Source organism: Pogona vitticeps, chromosome 2 (genome assembly GCF_051106095.1).
Source record: "Pogona vitticeps strain Pit_001003342236 chromosome 2, PviZW2.1, whole genome shotgun sequence".
NCBI lineage: Eukaryota > Metazoa > Chordata > Lepidosauria > Squamata > Agamidae > Pogona > Pogona vitticeps.
The window spans coordinates 156,104,057-156,118,709 of record NC_135784.1 but is presented as its reverse complement, the minus strand read 5'-3'; the positions used below and the strand labels follow the sequence as shown (position 1 = coordinate 156,118,709).

Sequence of the window (14,653 nt, the reverse complement as noted above, 5' to 3'; positions counted from 1 at the left end):
CTGACTGAGGGGCGGGGGCAATGTGTAGCCTGCATAATTAACTTATAAAACCGCCCAAAGAGTGCTTGAAGGGCAGTATATAAGCACTGTGGCTTTGCTTTTTGCTTTTTACTAGTGTGGGTTGTGGCCTCTCAGCTCCTGAGCTTTTTAGATGAGACAGATTATCTAGATCTATTAATCTGGCTTCAGGCCTGGTTATGGGACAGAGACAGCTTTGGTAGATGATCTGCATCAGGAACTGGATAGGAGATCTGTGTCCCTGTTGCTTTGTTGGCCCTTTCAGTGGCGTTTGATACTATCAGCCACAGTATCCTCCTGACCCTTACCTCTGGAATTGGACTTGGGGACACTTTTTTATGGTGGCTTCAGTCCTTTCTGGAGGAGAGAACTCAGAAGGCGATGCTGGGGGATTCATGTTCAAAACCCTGACCACTGGCCTGTGGGGTCCCTCAGGGTTCTGTTGTGTCTCCAATGTTATTCAACATCTACATGAAACCACTGGGAGAGATCATCCGGAGTTTTGAGGTCCGGTGTCACCATTATGTGGACAATACCCACCTCTACCTCTCCTTGCCATCTAAATCCAAAGAAGCTGCTTCAGCTCTAGATCAGTGTTTGGTGCAGTAATGGATTGGATGAGGGTGAATAAATTGCAACTTAATCCAGATAAGACAGATGTGCTCCTGGTCAGTTGAAAGGCAGATCAAGGAATAGGAATGCAGGCAGTACTGGATGGGATTACACTTCCATTGAAAAATCAGGTACACAGCTTGTGGGTGCTCCTAGATTCATTGCTGACCCTGGATGCCCAGGTCTCGTTGATGGCCAGGAGTGCATTTGAACAATTAAAATTAGTATATTAGCACATTTGTTTCTTGAAATACCTGATTTGGCTGCTGTGACACATGCCCTAGTTACTTCCCAGCTGGATTACTGTAATATGGGACTGCTGATGGATAGAGTCAGGGAACTTCAGCAGGTCAAAAATGCAGAAGCCGTATTGCTGACTGGGGCTGGTTAGAGGAATCACATAACCCTGCTGTTACAGCAGCTCCCCTGGCTGATGATCAGCTTCTAGGCTGGTTTTAACCTATATAAAGTGCTGGTTCTAACCTATAAAGTCGTAAGTGGCCTGGGTGCAAGCTATCTCAGAGAATATGAACTGGCTTGGGTGTTAAAATAGTCAAGGGAGACCTTTCTCTTGTTCTGCCACCTTCACAGCTGATTCTGAGGGGGAGAGGGCCTTCTCTGTGGCTGCTCCCAGATTCTGGAACTCCTGCCCACAGGAGGCCAGGCTGGCCCCATCTTTACTGTCCTTCCTCAAGCAGGCAAAGACCTTTCTCTTCAGGCAATCCTTCCCTCAGTAACTAGCTACCTGTTTGTGTTTTTTTTTAAAGATGGATTGTTATGCATTACTGCTTTGATTGGATTTTTAGTACTATTTGTGTTTTCCTTTTCTACATTTTCCATTTCTCAGAGTGGCATTTTTGTAAAAAAATTTGTATACTTGTTCTTAGCTCTAATACTGTCTTTGAATGATGTATAATGCCTCTTTACTCATTGTACTTAGCTATAAATATTGTTATTGATGTTAACCACTTGTATACTCATTTTTTCACCAACTTCAAATATTGTCTTTCATTGTTGTAAGCCACCTTGGGTCCTTCTCAAGGAGAAGGGTGGGTGTAAGTAAGTAAGTAGATCTTCAGGTGTGACTCTGTAAACAGCATAATGCAGAGTTAAGACCCTTGGGGTATAAACCTGTTGCACAAGATGACTCTTTTCAATGGATCTAATTAAGCTAGAGAGCAACTAGGTCCTGCTTGAATTGTTCAAAACAAGACCATGTCTCCTCCCATTCTAACTTGTCTGCACCTATCATGTATGTGCCTGTACTTTCCCCCAATTCTGGGTTATTCTGTACCTTCTTCAATGCCGTTCTTTGTGATAGCTGAGATACTGAGATTTACAGAGAATGTGGACATCTGATAGTACCTGCAATTGGACAGACGCTTGAAACTATGCAGGCATACAACCACAAAGTTCCTCTCCTTTCTCTCACTGTCCCTCCTTCCCTTCCTCCTGTCTACCTCTTTCTCTTTCTTTCTGGTCTCTCTTGGCTGCTGAGAAAAGTAGGTGGGCATCTGCTCAACTTTGTACAGAGAGGAGGTTGTTATACCACTTTGTGTTTAAAAAGGAAACAAGTCACTGTGAGGGAAGCAGCTTTTCCTCTTCTGGAAGTAGGTTAAAGTTCATCTATCCAGTAGTGCTTGTCATATTTGTCTTGTTTGGACTAAGCTGCTCTTTTCCCTTTGACTGGGAGAGGAATTTTCAGCCTTTCTTCCCCTGCCTCTTTTTCTGAATGACTGCCTCTGCAAGAGGGAAGGACTCAGCTCTTTGCTTTGGGCTATTCTCACATCGGAACAGCGGAGAAAGAGGAACAGATGAAGAAAGTAGAAAGAAAGTAAGAAATCTTCTAAGAGGGATTGCAAGAGGATCTCTCATCTCTTTTTTTGGGCTAAAATGTGTTTGTTGAGGAATCGGATGCTAATACATCTGTTTGTGAACCTAGTATAAAGGGATCAGTATCTTAAGTAGAATACATTTATGTGCTTGTGAAAGAGAAAGGGAGAGGGAGAGAGAGAGAGACATCTCTGATTTAATCCTCAAAGAAAAACTGAAGCACTAGGTTGTGAGAAATGCTGGAATAATTTAATTGGGAGAAAAGTAGGGCTGTTCTTTACACAGCCCACTGCTGCAATAATAGCATGCCTAGTCTGTTTTTGCACATCAGACATGCTGAAGGACAGGCTTTCTTTTGCCTTTGGCCTTCCTTTTTTTCTTTCTTTCAGCAGATGTGAATCTGGATTGCCTAATTTGCTGATTGCAGTGTAGAGAGATGCAGAGTTAAAATAGGAATTCAAGTAAGGAGGCAAATGAATGTTGCAACACTGTTATTCTGGCTACTGCTTCTGCTTCTTTCTTTCTTTTTAAATACAGTACATCCTGTGTTTTGTGAATCAGAACAGTTTTGGCTAGAACCAGAAACATTGTCTCAAAATTCAGGTTCTTCTAGTATCCACATTTGTGGAGCCAGTATCCTATGTCTGTGGAACAGACTTGCAAAATACAGCTGTGATTCCTGCTGGGAGGTTTTATGAATGGAATACTTCCAATTGGAGTCTGGGACTAAAGCATCACAATGGTCACTTCACACTCAAAATGGACTTGATCTATGTGTAGTAATGCACTTAGGATGCACTTAGAAAGCCAGCTGTATGGCTTTAATGACATGACTTGGGTGTCAAGCTAAGAAAAACCTGCTGCTTTTTCCAGTCTCTACCTGGAATTTATGATCTGGCAAGACAGGAGGTGGGGAGAGATGACATTTGTGCTTCAGCTCAGAATCTTATTTAAAAATACGAATATATTTTGTTTAGAACACACAACAAAATCTGAAAGCTGGTTTAAGAAAGATAATGTTAAACTGCCCTAGCCCTGGAGGTGACCCTTTAAAAAAACAGCAAACATTGGTTCATGTGTGCTTATTGATTTAAAGTTTCATTTGAATACATAAGGAGAAAGATTCCAGGTGGGCCTCCTGGTAGGAAGGTGGTATCCAAATGGAATATTAGTGTTTGCTCATTCAGTCATCATAGCCACTCCAGTCTCCTTTGGGTGCCTTCAGGTTTTACTTACTTCCAGGGAAAACTGTGAAACAGCAATATTGGTCAGTGGGCTGATGGATAAAGCCATTTGTTCTCTTGAAGTCTGTGCCACACAATGACTGTCACTCAATTAATGCAGCAGCGGAGAGACTATTGAGCATATCTTAATGCTTGGGCCAACTGGATTTACTTTTTGGGGACAGCTTCAGGAAATTCTGTTCTTTTATAGGCCAGAATCATATTTGCGGTTTGCAGCCCAAACCAGAAATCACTTAACTGATTGTGCCAGCTGTCTGTCGCATGCTTAGATGTGGTTCAGTTCCATATTCATTTGTGCTCCCCAGGCGCATAACAGATGGTGAGAAAAATCACAAAAACTGTTGCATAATCTCCCTTAAGCTCGTGGTGTTTTATAATAGGATTTTAGCCTAATGTTACTCAGACTGCAGACTTGGTTGCTCTCTTTCCTGATTAGAAAGAGACATGGAGCATATGTAAGAATCTAACAATCTGAAGGTCAAATTAAAAATTACACCTGGAGTAGGCATTCTTAAGGGATCAGAGGGCCAAGGAGGTTAAATTGTTCTTGGATTTTTTTTAACCTTCCCTCCAATGCAGTGGTTTTGTACCGTACAGGATACTGCAGTAGGTTTTTATTCACTGAAAAATTGATTTAACTGAAACAAAATGTCTTCTTGAATAGAAAAGGCCCCCTTCTGCCCTTTATGGGCCAAAAAAAAAGTTTCTTGAAAAATAAAAAATTGGACGCCTGGGACTTCTCAGAATATTGTAGAATTGCCTCTGTGCTACTTAGCAGATATAATGGACTCCCAAATTAGAGGGGGATGGGGCTCCCAGAGGTGCTAGAAGCCTGCAGAATGTTTGTTTGGGGGAGTATATATAGCCTGCAGGCTAGATGTTTCCCACCCCTAGATTAAAGAAGATACTGCAGCAGAAGGGCAAATGCCTCAAATGGTTCCATTTCCAAACTGTTTCCAGGCACAATTCAAAGTGCTGGTTCTAACCTAGAAAGCCCTAAATGGCTTGGGTCCAAGCTATCAAGGACCACATCTCGTTTATGAACCTGCCCAGGTATTAAGATCATCTGGGGAGGCTTTTCTCTCAGTCCCACCACCTTTTCAGGTGCATCTGATGGGGACAAAGGAGAGGGCATTCTTTGTGGCTGCTCCCAGACTTTGGAACTCCCTCCCACTGGAGGCCAGGCTGGCCCCATCTTTGCTGTCCTTCCATAGGCAGGTGAAGACCTTTTTCTTCAGGAAAGCAACAGGCTGCCTGAGTGGTTTTTTTAAGTGGATGATTGTGCTTTATTGCTTTGAGTCTGTTGCTTTTGCTTACTGTCTTTTAATGTAGCATTTGTTTAATCTTTTTCACTATTTGTATATTTACCACTTTTTCCTTTTATGTTGTCTTTGAATGATGTAAGCTGTCTTGGGTCCTCCTTAAGGGAAAAGGCGGGATAAACATATTTTAAATAAATAAATGTCACAGCAGCAACTTTTCACATCACTTGCAATTTGTATATCATTTTGCTTTGTTTCATGATAGAGCCTTCTTCACCTAAACCTGAAGATTTGTCTATATCAGTGGTTCTTAACGTGGGCGATAATGCCCCCCAGGGGGCGATTTCATTTTTCAGGGGGGCGGTAAAACGAAAAGGGGCGGCGTGGGGGCGCTGGAGCAAAAGGGGGCGGTAGGGGGGCACTGGAGCAAGCCAAACCTGTGAAGATGGCTGCAGCCTTTTTACAGTGTGCATGAATATATATTTTCCTCCAATCTTAATTTAGTTTCAGAATTTTTGTCTTGAAATTTTTAGTTCCTGCATTGTGGTTTGTTTTTATGCCCTTTTTATATTTCTTTTTGTGTCTTAAAATTTGCTTGCAACTAAATCATTAAATGTTGCTTTTTGGGGGCATTTCATTTTCTTGGAATTGAATTTTGTTTTCAGGGGTCATTGGATTTAAGTGTCTTAAATAAATAAATAAATAAATAAATAAACAGACAGACAGACAGACAGACAGGCAGGCAGGCAGGCAGACAGACAGATTGCTAAATAGATAAATAGATAAATAAATAGGATGTCATCACCGCGGGGAGGGGGGCGATGATAACTTCCTCAATGGCTCAAGGGGGCGTTTCTTTCAAAAAGGTTAAGAACCACTGGTCTATATCACAGTTTTCCTCTTCTGACATTTGTAATGTATTTTGCCTTTAAAATGGGCGATAGAGAGGCTTTTTGACGTACTCTTTATTAGGAAACAACATCTGAAAATAACAGGCTTCAGCATTGCTTTTGGCCCTGAGAATGTTTTTGCATAGGCTATCTGTCTTTCACAAAGGATTACACACTGCCCAGACTATTATATGCTGCTCTTCTTTGATGTGGCTTTGTATTTAATTAATCACTTGTCTACTAGCCCAGTGGTTCTTAACCTTTGTTACTCGGATGTTTTTAAACTGCAACTCCCAGAAACCCCAGCCAGCACAGTTAGTGGTGAAGGCTTCTGGGAGTTGCAGTACAAAACTCCTGAGTAACCCAAGGTTAGGAACCAGTGTACTAGCCATTCCCAGTGAGGACTTGCATGCAAGGGACTGCAGAATGTATGGTATCTTGTGAAGGTGAGTGGGCTGGTCCAGAAGGGATGCAGAAGCAAGTGAATTGTTGGTGGAGAGCATCGCAGAAGGCTGATGGAGAAGGGATGGGGCACCTTCTTCCTCCTCTCTCAGTATCCAGTAGGCTGGTCACTTTTATCGTCTTATTTACAAAGCTGCTTCAGTAACACCAGCAGCCAAACAACCATTCCCTTAAAGAAGGAATGTAAGACCATCCTGGCCAGCTGATAGAGTAAGAGAGAATAGATGAAGCTGAGACCTGCTTTTAGACAGATTGTTTTCAGACATTTGAATTAGTACGTTCTTTGTCATGCCTAGATACTCAACAGGGGGAAAAAGTACAAAACTCCTACTGTATATATAGGCTACCAGTGACGTTAGCAGGATGGATTTCCTGGTCTTGAGGCCAGTTTGCTGCTTTGCCAAATTTCAATAGGGCTAATTCCATTATCAATCCCATCTAGATTAGAACCAGTGAAATGAACAGGAATTGATAGCCATCCCACTGATTTTTGTGGCTCTGCGTAAGAAAGCACTAGTGTTGGCCCCATATTTTTGAGAACAAGATGTATCTCTCCATTTCTGTTCTGTTGCATATCTCTGAGTTATTGAAAGGCATAGAGTAAAGACAACCCTGCTGTTTCCTATCCACCCCCATCCCACCATCAGATTTGTATTAGGAAATCCAGAGATTAAGGGTGCCTCTACACTGGAAAGCCAAATCAAAAGACTTCACTGCAATTTGATTTGTATTACATTTGAAATCGTAGTCAGTGTTCACATGGGGCCTGTGGATAGATTTGAGAGTGCACCATTTATAGTGTATGCAATACAAGTCACATTCTTTCTTTCCTCTGGTCCCCATCTCTTCTGATCCTGGTATGTCTCTCTGTGAAGCTGATTTCTCACTTAAAGCTTCAGACTAATGTTTTTTGTGTCATGTGAATTGTTACAGCTATCCTTCTCTGCTTTCCTTCTCTCCCAACAAGCCAAAAACAACAATACCCAAAATAAAAACCAAAGATTAAATCCTGAATTTAAGTCTAAAATAAACTAGATAAGGGCAGTCTGTTCCTAATAGACCATAATGGTCCAGTAAAATAATAATAACAACAACAACAACAACAACAACAACAACAACAACAACAACAACAACAACAACAACAATAACAATAACAATAATAATAATAATAATAATAATAATAATAATAATAATAATAATAATAATAATAATAATAATAATAATAATAATAATAATAATAATAATAATAATAATAATAATAATAACAACTAGTATTATTATATCTGCTGCATTTCTCTCAACAAGGGGCCCAAAGTGGCTCACAACATAAAAATTCACACAGTTTAAAAACAAACTAAGTTAAATACTAAAAGATAAATTTATTTTATTTATTTATTTAATTTATATCCCGCCTATCAATATATGATTTAAAATACAATTAAAAGATGAAAACATGACAACATAAAAAAGATTAAAATTATCTTCTAAAATGGGGTTCAGGAATTCAGTTATAATTGTTAAAAGTAATAAAATAATAGAGTATCAGCAAGCTAATCAGATTATTAATGTGTGCATGATTATTAATGGATTTGTCATTTTAATGCTGTGTCTATATGCAGCCTTATCCATTTTTAGTTAATTAAGGAGCATACTTGTCTGTCTCTAAATGTAGACCTGCTCCAGCCACATAAAACAATGGAGGATCAGCAAAATGGTGTAAGCTGTTGAAGTGTTCTAAATCTTGCGATGTATTAGGAACTTCTTGCTATTTTTTTTCTGGCACATAAACAACCCTGCCACTCTTCTGGCACTGCTTTATGAGTGATAAAGGCAGACCTACATTCTGGATGGTTTATTTATGTGATTTCACTTTTGATGAATGACCACCAGTACTTTGGCAGATCCTGTCCGTTCAAGTCCTTATCATTGCAGTTGTATAATATTGGTCACCATCTGGGTGCCTCAAATGTAGAACGATGGCTTTAGCAGCATCACAGCTTCAATAACAAAGACTCCCTGGGTGTGTCCATATGTACAAGATGTGCACGAACCCTGGCTTGCCCTGTACAAGTGTGCTGGTGCATGCTGCTCAGCCCCTTTCATGTGCATCAGATGTCAGGTTAATCACATCATGGTTTGCTCATCATTGTGTGCAAATGCTGGCAGCTGCACTTGTTTAGTTTATATTTCACTCCGCAGATTAGACAGAAATGCAGGATTTTCCTCTTTGTTTCTCTGGCTTGTTGGGAGAGAAAGAAAGCAGGGAAGGGTAGCTGTCACAATTCACACAACAGAGCAGAGTGGGGCTGATGAACCAGCATGTACCAGCATACCACCAAACATACATTTGTTTGTTTAAATCTTTCTCTCCACAGTTGCGACCCAAGGAGACATAATGACCTATGTAAGCCGCCCTGAGTAGATGTTGTCTAGAGGGGCGGGGTAAAATTGAATGAATGAATGAATGAATGAATGAATGAATGAATAAATAAATAAATGAGACATAATATAAAATCCACAAGTAATGAAAAACCATAATGAAAAATTGAAACCATTATATACAATTTTAAAAGTATTTTATAAACTATGCATCAGATTTTAAAAGACCTCTTCATCTCAACAGCTTGCTGCCTTAACCAAAGACCTCTCTAAAGAGACTGATGTTCATAGAGACATGGTTTCTAATGTGTCATGGTGCATGAATTCGCCTGCCGTATCCATTCAGGTGAATAAATGGATCATACTAAAATGAACCGCTCTGCCACTGTCAGCTGTCCAGTGTTAAGAAAGCAGCAAAGCTGGGTTCTAAGCACAGCATAGGTACCAAACTATATGCACATTGCTCAGAGAATTTTTTTTAAAGAGCATGACCCTTAACAGCTTTATTTACCTGCATTTTAACACTTGATTGAGCATGGAATGCTGTTAACGGCATTAAACAAAAAGTGGGTGCGTTTTGCTCACTGAATATAGGTTGTTTCAAAGTAAAGAAGCCATTCACAACATTCTGACTCAGGTATTTTTGAATTGCACTTGTACTCTGATCTGCCACGTAATTTATCTTTTCTTGACTACTTTAGCAGGATGTCCAGATAAGTGCTTATGTATTGTCTGTAATTGATAACATTCCATATGTTATGGGATAGATGATTAATTTTGTTTCTTATTGCTGCACGTATGTGTTGGACTGACTACATTAGTTAAACAGGATTTTTTTTTTTTTTTTTTTTTTTTTTTTTTTTTGGTCTGTCATGGCAGCAACCAAACCAAAAATATAGTGGCACATTTAAGACTTAACCAGTTTATTTCTGTGGGATCTTTCAGTGTCTGAGGCAGTGGATTGTGTCCACAAGATCATTTGTTGAGGGTAGGATGTTGTTTGCAGTCCGTGTTTTAGCCTTAATAGTTTGTATCACTGAAATAAAAATTGTTAAAATAGCTCACTGCAATATTTTGTCTCCACTTTACTGACAGTAGCTCCTGTTCCGTGGGGGAAGCTACATTTATCTTCTGTTTTCTGGAAGACAGTACAGTATGTATGAAGACAGAAATACTGTATCAATCTTAACCCACCACATCTCGGGAAAAACAAAAACAAAACTTTGCAGCTTTTCAAGTTTTGATTTGTTTAACTTCCCTCATAGTTATGTGTGTCTGTTACCTTGAGTCTTAACCTTAAGATTTATGCTTTGACCACAAAATATACTGTGCGTTCCTATTCACTTTATTGTCCTAGAGAGATATTTTAGGAGAACTGACTAGACTATTTTGGAATTTAAATACTAAATCATTTTATGTGCATCTGAAATTTTTCCACTGCATAGGATTGTAACACCAACTTGTGTATTGAATTCCAATCACAGAATGGTATAAATTTTGGAATGGAATTGCTATAAGTTCAGAAATCTATGTGGATGTTATCTGTTGCACACAGATAAGATTTCTTAGCTTACAATGATTTGCTTCCAAAAGTTTTAACTGCAACAAGATTTCAGCCACCCTGTTCCTAAGAGTTCCCCAGGTCTTTTAGGGCTGCTGGAGAAGGATCCTTCTCTTCAGACCACTATTTGTACCGTGCAGTTTGTGTTGTGAGTTTTATTTCAGTTATATGAATCATTCAGTCTAAAATACAGGATACAAACAACACTAACTTATTGATCTTTGACTGATATGATATATTGGTACTCCATTATGGAGCTCTCTTAAAGTGGCTCGCACCAGGGGTCCAATTATAACTTTGTTCTATCCTCCACCATCACCAGAATTATTTTTCTTTCAGAAAAGGGAGGTTAAATCAGGAAATTGAAGAGGGGCACCATGACTGGTAAGGAGAAAGTTAGGTGTTTTTGTTTAGTCGTTTAGTCGTGTCCGACGCTTCGTGACCCCATGGACCAGAGCACCCCAGGCCCTCCTCTCTTCCACTGCCTCCCAGAGTTGGGTCAAAGTCATGTTACTGTAGTAGCTTCGATGGTAGCTTCGATGTTAGGTATATTTAGTTTTTTAAAAAAGAAAAGAGAGAGAGAGAGACAATCCAGTTCTGGACACCAAACTTCAAGAAGGATGCTGATATATAGAAACAAGTTCAGAGGAGGGCAACAAGGATAATCAGGGGCTGGAAACCAAGCCCTATGAGGAAAGACTGAAAGAACTGGGCATGTTTAGTCTTCAGAAAAGAAGACTGAGGGGTGATATGATCACACTTTCCAAGTACTTGAAAAACTGTGAGACAGGAGGGGCAGGGTCTGTTCTTGATCATCCCTAACTGCAGGGGTGACTGCAGGATGGGCTCAAGTTACAGGAAGCCAAATTTCAGTTGAATATCAGGAAAAAGTCTGTTATAGCAGTATGGCAATGGAACCAATTACCTCTAGATGTGGTGAGTGCTCCAAAACTAGAAGCATTCAAGAGAAATTAAGACAGCCACCTGGCAGATATCCTTTGATTTGTATTCCTGCATTGAGCAGGGGGCCGGGCTCAGTGGCCTTATAGGCTCCTTCCAACTTCATGATTCTTTGGTTCTATGTAATAGGTTTCAGATTGAATGTGGGTCCTATGCTGAAAATGTTTGATTATTGTACCTTTTTTTTCAAAGGCAAAAGTACCAGGTAGACTAGAAGGGCAGTACATAACATTCATGAAAGGTGATGCACATAGGTTTTACAGCTTATAGGTGAAAAATATTTTGCTCAGAAGTTGTATTAAAAAGTACGTGCAGAGGTATGTCACTTGCAACAAGAGCCTTTCAGCCACCCATCTTTCCAGAAAGGCAGGAGAGGAGTGTGCTGGTGTGGGAACCACGGTGAGAAGACACTTCAGGCAACTTCACACAGTAGTCTCCAAAACATACAACCCACATCTTTTGTCAGGGAATGGCTGGCAGGGAGGGAGCAGGTTGTGTGCTGTTTCCTCTCTGTACAGTATTGGCCTTTTCTGTTCTGGATTATGAGAGGCTGTTGGGATGGTGCTTGCCAGTTTGGCCTTGAGTGGGCATTCTGGGTGCCCTGGCCATCTAGCTGCCAAACCATCTCAAGCCTTTTTCTCACCTTGCAGCTGGTAGGAGTTATATGCAACTGCCATTGCTGTGGCTTCAAAGCCTGTGAGGAAGTCTGGTTGCTTATCATGCATACTTGTCATGACAAGTGTGGCAAGCAGAACTCTTGAGATCTTAGCATGTCTAGCTCACTAGATGCGTCGGGAGTTACAGTGGCCAAACAGACCTACTCCAGATGAAAAGTGTAAAATTGAGTGATAGCCAGGTAAATTGCTGTTACATAAGATTATGAATTGGTTCCAACTTCACACTTAAAGAGGTGTTCTTTGCTATAGGAATGGGTATGTGAAGAATCACAATATTTTTTATTCAAGAGCCTCTTCTCCTGAAAAGCTCCTCCAAAGGGCTGGAGCACCTTCCATGTCAGCATAACCAATGAAAAAGAAGAAAGGGGAAATGTAGAGAAATCACCTCCCTGCCTTTTTCTCCAGCAACAGGAGCCTGTGGATTTCATCACATGTCTTAGACAGAAGGAGGCTTTCTCCCGTCTTTGAGTGGACAGTGTGGGTCAACCTGCCATAGTTTCAGGCCCTTAGATGTCATTTTCTCCATTGGCATTCCAAACGATCAAGTTACACTCTAAATGTAACACACAGTTAAAAGTTATCTTACAGATTGAGGATGCTACTAGAAGCAATTAAGCAAAACCAAGTATTTTCTTTGCTTACTCCGCTATTTAAAAACTACAGTATTCATCTTCCCTCAAGTGCTGTGAGTTATATTGTGCCTTTATTGGTGTAACACAATGGGGTTTGTAGGAATGCCTCTTTCCCACATCTTTTTGGTGTGTGACTCTACTCTGCTAACCATTGTCCCACTTCAAAAATGAGCTTGTGAGCAGACTATGCCTCATGGGGTTTGGTTTGGTTGGTTTTCCCTTTTGTCTAGCTCTTCAAAAGGCTATCCTTACAAACAGAAAAGGAATGTTAAGCTCAAGGCAGAACTCCTATATACAGTTCTTAAATATATGAACTCTTTTCTAAAAGTTATTAAGTCTTAAAGTTTTAAACTTCTTTATTCTGAAGTAAGCCCTTTTGAACATCATGTGATTTATAACACAATGTTAATCATGTTTACTCTTTTTTTTAAAAAGAGGAAATGGTTTTGACAGTTAGCAGAGTTTTCAGTGGAATAAGTCTGATAACCAAACTGGCCAGTGTGGTTCTTCACTAGTGTATCTGCAGATCTTAAATTCCCAATAGAATTTAAGGGGGTGGAAGTAGGGAGCCCTGGTTTTGTATGCATACTTTTCAACACCATGGAAATGTGATTGTTTTGAGTGTAGACATCTATGCCGCAAAGAAATTTATTTATTTTAAATGATGATTTCAGTGTTGATTCTGATGCTTGACATGAACATTTTCCTGGCACCACAATTGTAAATGTATATTTACATGAATAAATTGTCATTTGGGCAGAAAATAAAAACACACAGACATTGACTTGCTGATGTATGGAACCCGTACATGTTACAGTATGAAGCTAACAGTCCTTTTTCCTTTATACATAATGGAGTGCTAAAATGGATATAATATAACAGAGACAAATATGTCTTGCTGTATTAAGTGGGGATTTCCCCACACATAGCCTAGAATTAATTTCCTGTGTGTCGTCAATAGTATCTATAAGCAGAGCAAGGCAGATAGCAGTCCTGAACTCTGCACTTAGAAACACTCATGCTACACTAAAGCTAAGATCATGTTGATGATCATGATTTGCCATCATCAATTCTGATTTATGGAAATCTTTTCCAGGATTTTCCAGGTAAAGAGTACTCAGAAGTGGTTTACCATTCCTTTTGTCAGGGGCCACCTTATGACTGTACAACTTGCCCAAGATCATACAGGCTAACTCTACTAGGAGGAGGCACAGTAAGAAATTGGACAGGCAGCCTCTGCAGCCAGATGCCTGTCCTACTGAGCTATGCAGTCAGTTTATAGTCTGGTTTAAATATATTTATTTAGTGAGATCTGTGTCCCAGGTGGCCAAGCAAAATAAAGCTTTAAAAGTTTAACTGGTATGTTCCTCATTCTGCTTGTTAACTCAGAAGCCAGAACCCTGATTTTCACTTGCAAAAAAAGAAGTGACATAATTCACAATACCTTGAAAACTGTTTGTAGGATTACAGAACGTTCTTAAAATCAGGTGAATTCTGACCTTCACATCTTTCAGCACCACTGAAAGTGCTGAAGCAACACTGACATGCAAATCTGCAAGTAAAACGTGCTTTCTTGAAGTGTTCTGCTGTTAGTGTTTGGGCATGTCCTAGAAGTACCCTAGCAACAAAGGATTATTTGGGACTGTATATCAGAAGCTTGTATAGGTAGGATGATACGAAGGCAACAAATTGAGGTTGGGAGTTTGATTGTCCCCTGTGCCGCCTTGTGAGGGGCGGATCTCAGTGTTCCATGGGGTCCCTTCCAACTAAGATGACTATGTATTCGTGAAGGCTTTCATGGCCAGGATCTAATGGTTGTTGTGGGTTTTTCGGGCTCTTTGGCCGTGTTCTGAAGGTTGTTCTTCCTAACGTTTCGCCAGTCTCTGGTGCTGTCCTCTGAAGATGCCCATGGCCACAGAGACTGGTGAAACATTAGGAAGAACAACCTTCAGAACACGGCCAAAGAGCCCGAAAAACCCACAACAACCATAAGATGACTATGATGCTCAGATTATCTTCAGGTGAAAATCTCTCTTCCTTTCCTTGCCCGTTGCATTGTACAAAGAAAAAATAAGGCAACTGTTTGCTCATTTTGCTCCTTTGCATCTGTTCATTAAAACTTT

General features: G+C 40.2%; 1 protein-coding gene across 5 annotated transcripts in view; it reads left to right on the top strand.

Moving 5' to 3' along the window:
- The window catches only part of MMD (monocyte to macrophage differentiation associated), a 75,325-nt gene that overhangs the window by 45,789 nt on the left and 14,883 nt on the right, over window positions 1–14,653 (top strand). The window contains exon 1 of one of the 5 annotated variants that reach the window (XM_072990932.2): window positions 2,061–2,240. The exons of 3 other annotated variants lie outside the window; for them this stretch is intronic. Coding sequence is in view for 1 of the 2 variants with exons in the window: in XM_020783927.3 (XP_020639586.3) it covers window positions 2,445–2,464 (20 nt within the window). In the remaining variant the exon portion in view is untranslated. Of the gene's footprint in view, window positions 1–2,060; window positions 2,241–2,275; window positions 2,465–14,653 lie in introns of those variants that run through there. One more of the 5 variants, XM_020783927.3, reaches the window with a different exon arrangement.